This window comes from Tiliqua scincoides, chromosome 4, assembly GCF_035046505.1.
Source record: "Tiliqua scincoides isolate rTilSci1 chromosome 4, rTilSci1.hap2, whole genome shotgun sequence".
Classification (NCBI taxonomy): domain Eukaryota; kingdom Metazoa; phylum Chordata; class Lepidosauria; order Squamata; family Scincidae; genus Tiliqua; species Tiliqua scincoides.
This window is the reverse complement of record NC_089824.1, coordinates 196,765,210-196,780,527: the sequence shown is the minus strand read 5'-3', so window position 1 is coordinate 196,780,527 and position 15,318 is coordinate 196,765,210. Positions and strand designations below refer to the sequence as shown.

The 15,318-nt window shown below is 42.9% G+C and overlaps 1 protein-coding gene across 1 annotated transcript in view; it reads right to left on the bottom strand.

The window, feature by feature from the left end:
• Nucleotides 1-1,527: 1,527 nt before the first annotated feature.
• PPP1R16B (protein phosphatase 1 regulatory subunit 16B) overlaps nucleotides 1,528-15,318 on the bottom strand; it is an 83,758-nt gene continuing 69,967 nt past the window's right edge. The window contains exons 5-11 of the mRNA XM_066624004.1: nucleotides 13,283-13,386; nucleotides 13,030-13,154; nucleotides 10,272-10,397; nucleotides 9,910-9,985; nucleotides 8,247-8,376; nucleotides 5,792-5,960; nucleotides 1,528-5,042 (exon numbers count right to left, since the gene is read on the bottom strand). Coding sequence (XP_066480101.1) covers nucleotides 4,521-5,042; nucleotides 5,792-5,960; nucleotides 8,247-8,376; nucleotides 9,910-9,985; nucleotides 10,272-10,397; nucleotides 13,030-13,154; nucleotides 13,283-13,386 — 1,252 coding nt within the window. The 3' untranslated portion in view covers nucleotides 1,528-4,520. The remainder of the gene's footprint in view (nucleotides 5,043-5,791; nucleotides 5,961-8,246; nucleotides 8,377-9,909; nucleotides 9,986-10,271; nucleotides 10,398-13,029; nucleotides 13,155-13,282; nucleotides 13,387-15,318) is intronic.

Here is a 15,318-nt window from a genome sequence, read left to right as displayed (position 1 = left end):
TGAGTGAGGTGCCACACGTGGTCTGTGGCCTGACTGAAAGTGGGCCACACCAGTGACACCACAATGTTTTTTAAAGTACAAAGACTTTACTTTGTACCTCCCAAGATTTTACTTGGGAGGAAGGGGAGAGAAGGAAGAAATAGTACAGGAGGGACATAGTGCACTCTGCACTGTGTTTAACCAGTTCTGTCCAAGCTTAACCATCTGCTTCCTCACAAAAAGCTTTGGGGTTATAGTTTGCTTGTGTGTGCATGCTAAGGACCGTCTGTTAAAAGACTTTACCCATCCCACAACTATAATTCCCATGGTTTCCTTGGGAGAAGAAATGACTGCTAAGCCAGTATGTGTGCAGTGCAGATACATCTTGTGAGAGAGAGGAGGACAAAAACAGGGAGTAGATAAAGAGGAATATACATTTTAAAAAATGTTGCAGGTCTGGGATAAAGCTGGACACCAGATCTGAAAAGGGTGAAAACTACTGGTCTAGGTCATATTAAGCTGAGGATTATATCGGAGACCTGTGTCATTCAAACAGCTGTCAGACTTCAAGGGTGATTTTTCTACCATATTGTATTGGGTTCCTCTTCTGTGCTGTGAGCAATGACACTCTAAAACATAAATACCTTTAAGAAAACAGTGTAATTGAAGAGCATGATTAGATGTTCAAATGTCCAGAGCTTTAAGGTAGAGAGCAGCCAAAGTAATGGTATGCCAGAGCAACTGAGTCAAAAAAGAAAAATTACACTTCTACTACAGCAGGACTACCCATGCTTCTACAGCATCTCAGCGGCTTCTTCAAAAGTCAGTGGATAAAATGAGAGTCTCTGGACAAGCAAAGAACTGACTGAATACAGCTGGGATCACTGCGCTGAAACAGATGTTTACAAATATAAAATAGTTAGGATATTGCATTGCCCGGGCAGTTCTCAACTATTACGCTAATAGTTCTTAGCACAGCTCCATACTGTGGTTCAGGGGTGCTTCCCCAACACTGCCACCTAAAGGAGAGATGAGATTCTCACTGCTGAAACAATTGTGTAGCTTGCACACTTTCCACCAAACCATAGCTATTATCCCTGCACCAGCACATTCACACATAACATTTTAGCAGGTACAAAATATAGGCTTTCTGTACGTGCCTGAAAAAAACTAGCACTGGGGATTGCTACACAGGTTTTTCTTTCACTGCGTGTCTATAGTTTGCTTTTTTTAAAAAAAAAGCCCAGGATTGGGTTGACAGTGTTGTGTTGTTAAATGGTTGACGGTGTCAATGGCCATTTTTCGAGCACACCAGCTTGCTGCCAGAGCCATTAAACCAGCAGTGGGGACAGAATGTGGGCAAGAGGAGCAGGAATGAGGGAGTCTGAGAGGGAAGTGGTGTGACATGATGGGCGGAATGGGGCAAATATTGGTGGCAGTGACTTGCATTGAAAGCTTCATCCCATTCCCCCCCCCCCGCCATTCCCTCTCCCTTACTGAATTCGGACCTGCACCAGCCAAGTAGCTGACACAAATCCAAGCTGATCCACTGGGCTCATAGAGTCTTACCCCCGGGTAAGGGAACCGGGTAATATCCCATTACCCAGATGAGACCTCCTTGACTCCCCCCCCCCAAGCAGGATGCAGTGCATGTTCTGGTGGCATAGCTGCATCAGCAAGGGGGGTTTAGTTGGGATTGGGCTGTGAGTTAGTCATCCTGGATAGCTCTCTTGCTTATTTCACAATTCTTTTCTCATTAAGGAAAAGCTACACTTCTCTCAAAATAGGTGCTGCAGAGACACGGCTTTCGGAAGATCAGAAAAAGAATTCTAAGTCTAAGCTTCAAGCAATATATGTGCAAACTAAGAGTGGTATCAGAGGGCAACACATTTCCAGAAAAAAAGGTTCCCTGTAGGAACATGGGCCAAACTATTGTTTTTTGAGTGACAGTAAGCTACTTATGAGGCCAAAAAAAAAAAAGTGACCCGTGATAAAGATTTTCTATGACCTGCGTTAAGATAACCATAAGCAAGCTAATGTGTAACATGAACAGGTCTTTTTATACAGTGAGAACACACATTTCTCCGAGACCGCAGAGTTTGTTACTAGCCCTTGGCTGTGGTGGTCTAAACTTTATTGCTAGTGATGGTTTTTGCTCAGTGTGAGGAGTGCTCCACCTGGGCAGAACCACACATTATACAGAAGACATGAAACTATTCCATGTCAGTGCCTGTCTGTAATGTGCAGTAATTGTTACTCCACCTCATGACGCACATGTCCCCTCATTCCCAGTGGTGGCAGTCAACTACGTTGGTCAGCTGGAGAAAACACACCATGGCATGATACGGTGTGTTATACTGGGGGAGGTAGGTATGTTTGCATCCTGTGTCTTCTATACTATGCAATTCTGCCTCTAGCTTTTTTTTTTTTAACGTATTTGCAAGTCTAGAAATCTGGGCAATCTAGAAATATTGCTGGTAGTGGTCCTTGTGGGAAGAATTGGCAAGAAAAGTAAAAAGTGGTAAACTCTGAGGTGAATTTGAGAATGTTTGTAGAATGTTTTAAACCCTTGCTAATTGGGGAAGAGGCACTTTTTCAAGTGGGTGCTCCTCTTTTATTTAGCAGGGGGAGAGTAACTGGCCCTCCTCACCTCAGCAGTGTCTTTTCTAGTGGCTATCTGGTGGTGTTTTGCATCTTTTAGATTATGAGCCCTTTTGGGACAGGGAGCCATTAGATATTTGATTTTTCTCTGTAAACCACTTTGTGAACTTTTGTTGAAAAGCAGTATATAAATACTGTTAATAATAATAATAATAATAATTAATAAATGTTTGTTCCCTTAGCACAGAGCTGTATTATGGCTGCATTGATGCTGGAAGGTTGGATAGGACTGACCCAAGGAGCAAGAAAAAAAATAGGTAGAAGAACTGAAGCAGATCTTTTTGGTCCTCGGATCACTTCCCCAATAGTAACTCAGGGAAACTCAAAAGGCAGCATCCCTCAGGTGGATAAATGTAAACTGGAATTTACAAGACGAGAGCTGCAATCATAAACACACGGTCCAGTTCTAACCAACTTTCTAGCACCAATGCAGCTGCAATGCAGCCCTGAGGTAAGGGAACAAAAGTTCCTTTATCTTGAGGAGGCCTCCATGACTGCTCCCCCACAGGAGGATACAGTGCACACCCCACTGACACAGCTTCATTGGCCCACAGGAAAGTTGGATAGGATTGGGCCCAAATTAGTAGGGAGTATGTCCTATTGAACACAGTGATGCTTTTTTCAGAGTAAACATGCATAGGATTGTCCCTGCAAGCTGTCAAAATATACACTAGTGCAAAGCGAAGGGCCACCTGTGGAGAAGGTTACACCTGATCTATGAACCCCATTCAGTTGTACCAACCCTCTCAGGAATTCACACTATCCCACAAATCTAAAAAGAGATGAAGCTTGCAAAGTCTACCTATTTACGCCCTCTCTGTTCTCATAACAGAGCAGGAAACAATGGCTCGGAAAATTGACAATGGGATAGATTATGTCCCAACCATGTTATCGCACAGCAGGCTACATTTTCAGAATGCTTATTTCAGTAAAGTGCATTGTCTTCTTTGTGCAAAATCCTCACATTTGTGTAAGCAAACTGGGTCCTCAAATGGTCTGTTTGTAAAAGTGCTGGGTTTGAGACAGATGCCTTTGGTAGTGGGCCACCAAGGATGTGTTGAGGCCTGGTCTCCAAAGTGCCAGTTTAAAGAGCACAGTAGCCTGGGAAGGTCGGAAATGGGTATTCTAAATCAGATGGGGGTTGTAATAATTGCTGGCCCAGCCATGAAGCGACCTGATGTAGCTTGCATCAGTGAAAGAAGGTGGGGGAGTGAGGGACAGTGGATTCAGGGTGCCCTTCACTCTGAGTCTGCCGCTGCCTGCCTCCAGACTGTTGCAGATGTGAGAGGCATTTACATGCTCCCTTCTCTCTAAAAGCAAGCAAGAATCAGATCCACTTTCTCTCCGTTCTCACGTGGCATTAAAAATTTAAAGGGAACATGTCACTTTAAACACCATGTAAGGAAGGAGTGCTTTGCTACCCTTCCCCTCGCTCCATATTTGTGGTGGAAGTATTCCCTTTAAACTTTAAATCTGTGCAAGGAGAGAGTGCAGTGAGGTAAGGTAAGGAGGGGGAATGTGTGTGCGCCCTCCCCTCCAGCAAAGGCAGCAGCAGCGAGAAGGGGTGACATTGGGCAGGCAGATCCTGTTGGGCTGAACCTGGTTGTAATCAAATGTGCTTAATGATCTTTTGCTGCAATAGAAAAGTGCATTGATATGGTGTATGGACTTCCCTTTGCCACCTATATTGGCAAATTTTTGTCTGATTTTTTAAAAACGGAATTGCAAAAGCAAAATACTAAAGACGAATAAGCTTGGGAGAACCTCGCCTCTGACATCAATCCAGATGCTCCATTAGTTGTGGTAACAGCCCACACTGAATAGTGGATACAGCATGCCCACCCAACTTGGTATCTCCACCAGTTAGGAATGAACTTAGATCAGGAAATCCTGCAGCACCCGTGGACCTTCTCCTCCATTTCTTCCATGGGAGCTTTGAATTTTAAGAGAGGTGGATCACCACTCGACACTGTGTAATAAACTGAAGTCCCATTGGATTCATAGGGAGGAGTCCTGGAGCTAATGAGATGCTCTTTACCTTCTCCACCATTTTCTGCTGTGCCTCCTACATTACTGCCAAAGTGTGTACTGATGAAGGGGTGGTTGAGTAGTTTGGCTGCCGCCCGCTGCCGTTTCAGTTCAGAGAGGGTTTGATGGCTCCTCTCTTTGTAACCTCCCCAGATCTGATTAGAGTCTGGAACAACTGGGGTATCATAGGGCAGTGCTTGGCTTGTATCATTGTCCAAAGCAGAATGCATTTTCCAAATGTCTCCATTGGGGACAGAGTATTGGTAAGCGGTGGAGGATAAGCTGAGCCCATTCTGGAGCAGAATTTCTGAGTCAAACTGTGTGCTTTTGCTTGCCAACTCTGGAAGGAGTATGGGTGAGTCCAATGTAGAGTTCTGAAATGGAAAAGAAATATACAAAGAAACTTAGACAGGGCCATGTATCCACTATCAGACCAACACTGTGGCCACATTTACTGATTTCCATGCATTGCACACTCAGCTCTAGGAGCCATATCCATCCCCTCTGTTAAGGTGACCTATGATGTTTTCACTGGCTTGCAAAAACACTTTTTAAATAGGTAGAATGATGTCCTGTACAGAACCATCTTCCTGTCTTCTTTGTGGTCTTCACCATAATTCATCCAAATTGTCTGGAGGGGGCGTCCACAATTAAGCTGATATGGGCTTTGTAGGAACACATATTGGAACTCAGGACATATGGATTATGGGATTGGTACTAATGTATAGATGCCTGCTAGGACTGCTGTTCCCAACACACTGAGATATATATTTTAATTCAAATCCTTTATAAATTAGTTCAATAAAGGTATGCCCAGTGACCTCTTAAAAAAAAAAAAAGAGGTAACTGCAAAGTAGATTTATTGAGCTGGTTCATAAAGGACTTGAATATTCCTTTGACAAAAGATTTATTTCAGAATGTGTTGGAAACAGCAGTTCTACCAGCTGTCCTGTTTGGTTGCAATTTTGCAGCTCTCCTTGATCCTCATTTGTTGCCAGCACAATAAGATTTTCACTGTAATTTGTACATATTATTAATATTTTCTTTAGGGCTTCTAAGATTCCCTGGCTGAAGATGCCTTAATTTGGATGGAAGACTAAGTAGTTTCTGTTTGGTCCCTTACTGGATCTGTGTTCTCTTGGTTGGAGCAAGCCTCCCTGATATCACCATTGTAGACAGAGGTTATTTGCTCTTCCGAAGATTCTATCTGCTGCCAAACGATGGCCTCTTTCTCGTACTCCTTCCTGTAAAGGTTTGTTCGGTCTGAAAGGCTTGCCCTTCGTACCACTTTCCTGTAAAACAGCCATAAAGGGAAGGAAGAGAGGAATTACTGAGAGGGTAACTGTTGAGAGGGAATGGCTATTTCACTCCCAACGTGAAGGACCACGTCAGAATAGCCTAAAGCAACATTTCTCAAACTGGGTCAGGACCCATTAGGTGAGTCGCGGGACAATTTCAGGTGGGTCACCATTCACTTCAATGTGTATTTTATGTTTAATATATTAGAGTTGATGCTACCTGGTATGTGACTGCATTGGGGAAATGTTACAGATCTGTACTTGTATATACATTACTATGTATATGCTTTTAACAATGATAGTCAATGGGGCTTACGACATCTGCAAGAGGGATCTGAAGGCCTTAGGAGTGGACCTCAACAGGTGGGAAACCCTGGCCTCTGAGCGGCCCGCTTGGAGGCAGGCTGTGCAGCTTGGCCTTTCCCAGTTTGAAGAGACACTTGGCCAACAGACTGAGGCAAAGAGGCAAAGAAGGAAGGCCCATAGCCAGGGAGACAGACCAGGGACAGACTGCATTTGCTCCCAGTGTGGAAGGGATTGTCACTCCCGAATTGGCTTTTTCAGCCACACTAGACGCTGTTCCAGAACCACCATTCAGAGCGCGATAACATAGTATTTCGAGACTGAAGGTTGCCAACTAAAGTGTGGATAGGATTGCAGCCTTTGAAATGTTTGGGATTTAAAAAAACAAAAACAGATTAGCAACTGTTTTGGGAGGGTTAGAAGAGTTCTTCTTTCTCTTACATAAATTTTTAAACATATTTATTGTAGACTTTTAATTTACATAGGGCCAAACTTTCCAGCACTGGTATAGCAGTGCCAATGAGGTGTCTGCTGCGTGTGGTGGAGGTGCAGTCACTGAGGCCTCCTCAAGATAAGGGAATGTTAGGGGATGCTTTGAAGAGCTATTTAACTATTCTGAAAACTCTAGGAGAATCTATCCGAGACTGAGCATATGGACCATTATTTTTGGTGGCCTGCCTGCCAGTCCTGGCAAACTCCTGATGATCTTACATTCACTGAAAAAGCAAGTTGCATGTTCCTATTATTACATACATACATAATTCCTTGAGGGGGACGGGACAGTGTGTGTGGGGCATCAATTTATTTTACTGCATTTTTGACCTTCATGCATGCACACTAACAGTGTTTCAACAGCATGTTGAATGGCACATGTAAAATCAAGTCCCAGTTCCTGAAACGCTGCACAAAAGATACGTCTTAAATGGTATAACAGGATAATTCATGTTTACTTGCTCAGGATCTAGTTCATACGTAGATAGGTGTGCCCTGAGAGTCAGCCTACTAAAACATCTCTACCAGTGACCAACATTAGCCACTAGGTGGCTCTCATTCCATTCTGCAAACACTTTGTATTTAAAAAGTGATTAGACTTGAGACCCTTAACCCCTTAGGCCTCATCCTCAGCTGAACTGAAGCTTGAGTACATGCATTTGATCAGATTGATCCCTTCTTATCCTTGCCTCCCTCTTTTTTCCCTTCTCTCCCCCTCCTTTCCTTTTATCCTTGGCTCTTTGACTTTATAGCACTGCTGACACTTCCACTGTGAACTCCTTGGACCAGTCAACTGTTCTTTTTTTGCTTTTTACTCTGAAAAAGAACATGTTCAGTAAGAGTGCTATAAAGGAAGAAAAACATTAATCAGGATCATTTTGGCCCCAATACTTCTAAAACAAATTTTCTCAGACTTGGGCCTACAGAATGTCTTGTAGCAGGTTACTTTCAAGGTTATCGTGAGGATAAATTAAAGGGGGAAGCATACCATATATTCCACCCTGACTTCCTTGGAGGAAGGGCAGGCTAAAAACAAAATAAATAATATAATCTGTATTGCTTGCGGTTTAAACAATGATCTCTGGAACAGTTGGTGTCTGATCTCCTAATTAAGTTCTAAAACTGTTGCCCTGGTGTTAGCAGATGATGTACAATTTCATTTTATTTTTTCATTACAGCTTGCAAGTGTGTAAATTTTCCCAATGTTTTTTATTCAAATTACCTTTATTGAACTGTTATCAAACTTGCTTAGGCTCAGTTGCAACATCGGAGATTCTTCCTGGGCAGCAGACATACGTTCATACTCAGCCAACATTCATATCAGTCTGCTAATCATGCCCAGTCAAGTTCAACTAGCCTACAGGTTGAGTTAAACATGTAGTTGACCCTGGAAAGTTAATTAGGATTTGGGCCTTAGACTTTTATTGTATTAAGACAGATGAAGACGCATGTAGTAAATAAAACCACATTTCCCTACTTACTCACCCTCTGCTTCCTGTACTGGAGGACCTCCTACTCAAGGAGGACTTGTGTCTCATTTGAGATTTCATGATGACATCATGCTTATGCTTCAGTTCCAACAGAAGAACTTTGAATTCTTCTTCTTCACATAAGTCTTAAAAAAAAAGATACAAACAAACCAAAACCTTGAGGTGAGTTGCATGAATGATGGAGCAAAAGAAAGACTGTTCAATATTTGACTGTGCTTACAAGCTACATTACAAGGGCACTAAGAGGTCAGAATTTAGGATTAAGTTTAAAAAACATTAATTTTATTCATGTGCATGAACATACTTTACATTCAGTGGAGGCACGACAGAAATTAATGCAGACCAGTCCATCTTAAATTGCAGGGAAAGATGCAATAAACTTCTAGTGAATATTGGCAAGCCTTTCTTGAAAAGATGTTGTGCAAGACATGGGGATGGGTTGGTGGAGAGATCTGATTACAGTTCAGGGTTTTTTAAATTTGTACACAGCTTTCTGGGGAATTCAGTGATCTTGTGGGCTGAAAAAACAAGACTTATACTGTATATATATTGTTCTTACTCAATGTCAAGTTGAGATGCAACCCCAATTGTTTTGAACATCTCTCATTTCTGGATGCACACTTTACCACACCCATGGGTGTGCACATAATTTTCCAATGTTTATCCATCACCAGCTGGGGTGCCAACAGGCAAGCCAACACTTTCTGTTTCCTGACCCTCATAAATAAACCTCAAGGATTTTGGAAATATAAAAGCAAGCGCATTTTGCCCTTCTACACTCCATAATCTATAGCCACCTAACCACTTTACAAAGCATCTGTCCTCTTCATTTTATGGGAAACATGAACCTTTCCAAACAACAGAAACAGGGAACTCGCATGTTAAATGGCAGTCTTTGAAGCCTTCTTGTAGTCTTCCTGTTTCTTCAGACCTACTTTTATAGTCAGAGGAGTTAATTTGCAGGCTATGAATCAGGGCCAAACTAGGTGATACAACTGTTGCATACTTGTTTATTCCAGCGTAAACATCATGCATGGAAGTTAAGCTCACTTGAAGCGCCCCCCACCCCTTAATTCCCATCCAGATCTGTCATGCATACACACCGCACATGCTGTTTATATGAAAAAGAAAATCAAGAATATAGGTCAAAATGATGTAAAAAGTATATTGCCTAGTTTTGGCCTCTTCCCACACCATTAGGGGCATGACCTTAAAGGCTCTTGAAAAAAACAAAAATCCAGCTTTCCAGTGGTGTGGCAGTCAGGCCATATTGAAGGTACCAGACAGGACAGGCTAATATGGCAATTCAAACAGGACACATTGGACTTCACTGGGCTGCTATCTTGGCATGCCAAATGCTGCCCCATCTTACCTGATGATGTGCCAACCTATGCTCCTTCCACTTTCCAATATCTCAGCTGAGCACTCTTCTTTCCTCCACATTTCCTTTCCCTCTCTGCCTCCCTCTTCCTTTTCCAATACAGGGAGCGGAAGGAGGAAGGGGAGCACTGAAGGCAAGAAGGTATACAGAGAAGAGCTCCCCCACCAATTTGCTGCCTGAAGTGTCAGCTCCAGTTGGCGTCAAGGATGGGCCCGTGACTAGGAAAGTATCAATGAATTGCTCCTAAATGGCAGAAGGGAGAAGATGGACCATTTACCTATTGGCATCTCATCCATGGCTGTCCGGGCACTCAAGCTTGCACCATGAGACACCAATAATTCTGCCATCTGCATCTGAAATACAAGAGGCAAAGCAAAATCCTTAGTTTTTTTCTGGATCAGGGCCATGTATCAAAAGGATGCATCTGACCGGATGTTCATCTAGTCCAGCATTCTGCTTCCCAGCCTGATGCCAGCAGGTAGCCTCAAGCAGAGCATGAAGGCAACAGCCTTTCCTACCTTCTGTTGTGCCCCAGCTACTGGTGTTCATTGGCATTCTGCCTCTGAATATGGAGGCTCTATTTACCCTTCCCAAATTGGTCTAGGCTCCTGTTGACGGTCTCACAAGAAAAACACATACGTGTCCCCAGAAGGCAGCCGCATGGAGGGGTTCCCAGCCATCCCAGTCCTTGAGGTCCAGCCTTGCCCCGTGGTCTAGAAGAATCTCTGCAGCATGCAAGTAGCCATTGGCTGCCGCTATATGCAACTATAGCAAGAGAAAGGAGAATGCAATGGCTTGTAAATGGCATCTCAGACATACCCAAATGGAACCTGTCTGTTTTCCTTCCCAGAACTAATATCAGCTTCAAGGCAGGAGATAATTTCAACTAAGGAAACAGTGTGAGAAGAAGGGTCAAACCCCCTTTCCCCCGGTTTACAATTCTAATCTGAATTGCAGCTGCTTTTATCTGAAGGGAAAAATATTTCAAGGGTCAGTCCTTTCTAGCCTGGTCCTTCTACAACCAAGAGTTTACCACAAGATAGCCTGCCATGGGGCAAGTGCCATGATCATGAGGACTGTGGTATTCTGAGAATCATAATGTTCAAGATCATATGTTCCTTATTAGAATTAACCATTTCAATTACCAATATTATTAAGGAAACCTGAAGTCCAAGAGCTGGAAACGTGGCATATATGTTCAATGGCACCACATTTATTCCAGGTGGAAAACAAACACATGCTACTCCCACATCTGTTGGTCTTCACTGAAGCATGTTCAACTGTTTCATGAGCTGGAACATGTTTTCAAGGTCACTTAATGAAGAATGTATTCACCCTAAACATGCTTTTGCTACCTTTTGGTTGCAAAAAACATGTTGATTCAAACAGAGCAGAAAGGTTTGGGATTATTTCTGGCTTTTTTTTTTTAATGCTTTTTGAAACTACTGTATTCCAATATGGAAAAATCAATACAATCTTATATTAATTTCTGACCCTAAATTGCAGACTAACAAACCAGGAATAATCACAGATTAGAACTTCCCTTTTGGGCCACTGATAAAATGCTACAGTTGCAGCCACAAGGTGGCCCCTGGAGAGATTCTTACAACGGAATGCATAGAAACATGTTTTACATGCACATCGTCCAAGACGCTGTATCTCAGAGTAACCTCCCTCACTGAGGTTTTGCAAGATGCTGTGAGATAACTCCATGTACACCATCCTCTTGGTACCACAACTGCCTCCTTTAATGACTGATAGAGGGACTGCTGAAAGTCCAGTGGATGTCAAGAAAGCAAGGTAAGTGAAGTGAGCAGGGATAAGGAGTTACTAACCCTGTTACTCCAATTAATGACCAACACAACAACACCAAGATTGACAATACTGTAATAGATAATTATGTCCCTTTAAGAGCTTGGAGGCTGTGGGGAGGAGAAATAAAGAGCAAGCAGACTCAGCATCTGCAAAATCTAAGTACCTGAGTTGTCTTTTTAAGAGCTTGGAGAATTAAGAGACATGTAGGTGAGACTGCAGCAGTAAATGACTTACAGTGCAGTCCTATTCATGTCTACTCAGAAGTAAGTCTCATTGTGTTCAATGGGGTTTACTCCCAGGAAAGTGTGTATAGGATTGCAGTCTTAGTGCAGTTCCTTACAACATTGCAGGCTTAATTTTGGGGAAACTTATAATGGCGACCCCCTGTACTTCTTAAGAGTCAAGGCAGGAAATAACCAAGCACTCTTCCCATTGGGTAGTAGGTAGATTAGTTTAGAACAGCAGTTGTGAAGAGGGCATGCTCCTTTACTCCCAGGGCAAGCAGTCTTTTCATGTTCCAGACCCCAATCAGCATCCTGAGGTTGCTTTATTGTATATGATTGTGTTTTCATGTGTTAACTGTTAGCCACCTTGAATGCATTTTTGGCAGAAAGGCAGGTTATAAATTAATACTCTACTAAACAGTTATGTGCAATAGCACAGTATAGTGATGATAAAATGACTCATTATCAATTCCTTTGCATTCATATTTCTGTAGCCTGAATCTGAAAGCCAAATCCAGTTTGCAAATCCAAAACTGATGGATTCACAAACGAGAACCTAGGCCAAATGCAAACATCTTCATAGTGAATGGGACAAACAAGCATGAAGGAGTGATCGTTTCTGATGAAATCACACATCTCAAAATGCAGCGAAGTCATGCCTTAAGATAAAACTACATTATCCCCAGAAACCAGCAGTTGCCTACAGAACATAGAGTCAAGCAGATCTATTTCCTGACAACAATAAGCACATTTTTAAAAATTAATTTTCATTTTAAATATGTATATCCCACCCTGCATAGCCAAGCTTCAGGGCAGCTAACAACAAAAATAGTATAAAACAAAGAGTAGCATAAAAACAACAGGAACAAGACAGCAGAAAAATAAAACGAACGCCGCTGACATTTAAGCAGACGTCATACTGTGCTCGTGCAGGAGACCGAAATTTGTCCTCCCCTGCCCTGCCCTCCCCTTGTCCCTTACTGGGCTTATGTGCTTTGGTGGACTGCCGGCATCAGCAGGAAGGTTCCGTTGTTCCAGCCCTCATGTTGTTGCAAATCACTTTATGGAGTTTGTGTGACAGAGCACACTGGTGGACTGTGCGTTCCACTGGCACAGGCCCTCCTTAGCCAAAAGAGATGCACAAAAAAAAGCATGCATACACACCAGGGGAAGTGAAACTTCTCTCAAACCGTTTTTCAGCTCTCTTCAAAACCACTGTATGCCTCAAGCACCAGACATTTCAAAAACATACAATTTGCTCTTTTCAGTGTAAGATTCGCAAGTCCTATTGTCATGACCAGAAACGTAGCCCACTCCCCCATCATGCCCAGTTTAGAAATGCAAGGCGAATGGCTCACCAGTGTAGCACCTTGAACATCCGTTCTGTTCAGATCTTGCCCTGTTTCTATCAACTCAGTGATATCACCAACCATCACCTGCTCTGGGGCAGCTCGCATCTCATTAATTTTCTCCTGTGTAATTCCTATGACGAACAAGAAGGAAAACCTCAGGTCCAGGGTCTGAACAGAAGTACAATACAATAAGAAAAAATTCAAGAGAGTGATTCGAGACCACATCACTGAAGTACCAAGTTTTTCTACCCTGTCTTACCCTGGTACGCCATGCACGTCTCAATGACATCTAGGGTTGGCTCATCCTCACAGAGGTCATACGGCATATTTCCATCCGCATTCACAGCTAACAAGTCTGCTCCACTGCAAGGAGAAAGCCAGGCGTAAGAGATCTCTACCCATGTGGCTGTAGGATTCCTCAAGTGCTTTGAGGCATGCAATTGTTTTATGTTCTTGCCTTGAACTACCTGCTCCTTCCTGGAAGTATGCTTAGCTGGTGGATGTCACAGCTGATTTTAAGGTAAACGTGCCAGAGTGATGTTGATCCCCACTGCAAAAGTAAAACCTCACCTGCATTTTAGCAATTGCCATGAAGGTTTTTAAGGAAACTGCTTTGTTGTTGTTTTTTTGGAGAACAATCTTTCTGTATCTTTCTCTCCCCCCCTCCTGTCCCCACTTTTTTCTAAATCAGGGGGTGCTCAAACCCTGGCCTGGGGCCACTTGCGGCCTTTGAGGACTCCCAATCCGGGCCTCAGGGAGCCCCCAGTCTCCAATGAGCCTCTGGCCTCCGGAGACTTGCTGGCCCAACATGACTACTCTCAGTGTGAGGGTGACTGTTTGACCTCTCACATGAGCTGTGGGACGAGGGCTCCCTCCCCTGCTTGCTGCTTCGTGTCTGCAATGCAGCAGTGGCAGTGAAGGAAAGGCCGGCCTTGCTTTCTGCAAGGCCTTTTATAGGCCTAAGCTATTGCAAAATCATTTATTCATATAAGTTCCATCTCTATTACATTCATTTATGTAGATTTATTCAAACTTTAAATGTAAATTAATTCTTTTTTCCCTGGCCCCTGACACAGTGTCAGAGAGATGATGCGGCCCTCCTGCCAAAAAGTTTGGACACCCCTGTTCTATATCATCTGATTCACTCTAATCACTGCCTGAAAAAGGACCCTAAAATACAGAGATATTCAGCAAGGCCATTCCTGTCCCTGTAATAAAATACTATGGATGTACCAGTGTAGATTGAACCACAACGTGAAAATAATATTCAAACACAGATTAGGCTTGATCTGCCTTGACATTTACAGCTTTTGAAGTGGAGACCAAGCAGCCAGTTGCATTGATATTCATGCTCATTTGTCCACTCCACGAGAATGGAGGAAATTACAATGCTAAAAAAAAATAAAAAAACACTTGCAAGCTATTTTTACAGAGGCCATCAAAATCAGCAAACAAAGCATAGGATCAGACATCCTTTGTACTGCTGTACTTCTGCGGATCTCTGGCACTGAAGCCTTTTGATGCTGCATATAAATAGGCTCTTTGATCTGAAAGGCTTCTTACAGAATGTCACTTTGATTGAAACAACCACATGCTATGTTACATTCTGACAAAAACAAAGTGCAACAAAACCCCTATTCCCTCTTCTGGTACCCTGAGACAGCTGACACGGTGCACACTCTCATTACTGAGCAACAAGCCAAACAGAACGCGCTTATCTTTCTCAGGTTTGCACATCACCTTTCCTTCAAGGAGTGTATTTGCAGTTTCCCCCATTTAAATGTTCACAACAGACCTCTAAGGTAGGCTAGGCCCAGAGAGGCTGGAATGACACAATGTATCAAATATGCCATGCTTGTGTGGCTTAGTTTCATTTATTTATTTTTAAGAACAGACTTGTGGGATAAAGATTAAATAATTAACAATAGATTTACAAAGCAACAGCACACATGCAGGAACTCTCAACTGTGAACTTGTGAACTAAGCCATTTCTGCCCAACGTTGCATATATGCAACAGGAATCAAATGAATACACCTGTGGGCTGGGCAGAAATGGGTTAAGATGACCAAACTACATGATGTGTTGGAAGTCTGTAAAGGAGATTCCCACCATGAATTTTCCTTGCATGAGCCCCCTCAATTTGGACTGGGATTGTATTGCATTTCAGCCCCAAACAAAATCCCACCTTTCTTTTAATTGTTGAGGGGATACTTATGGGCACATAAAGTTTTCTGCTCTGCAGCTAATAGCAGATCCTGGAGATGCAACATAAGCTGGGGAATTGATTGGGGGAG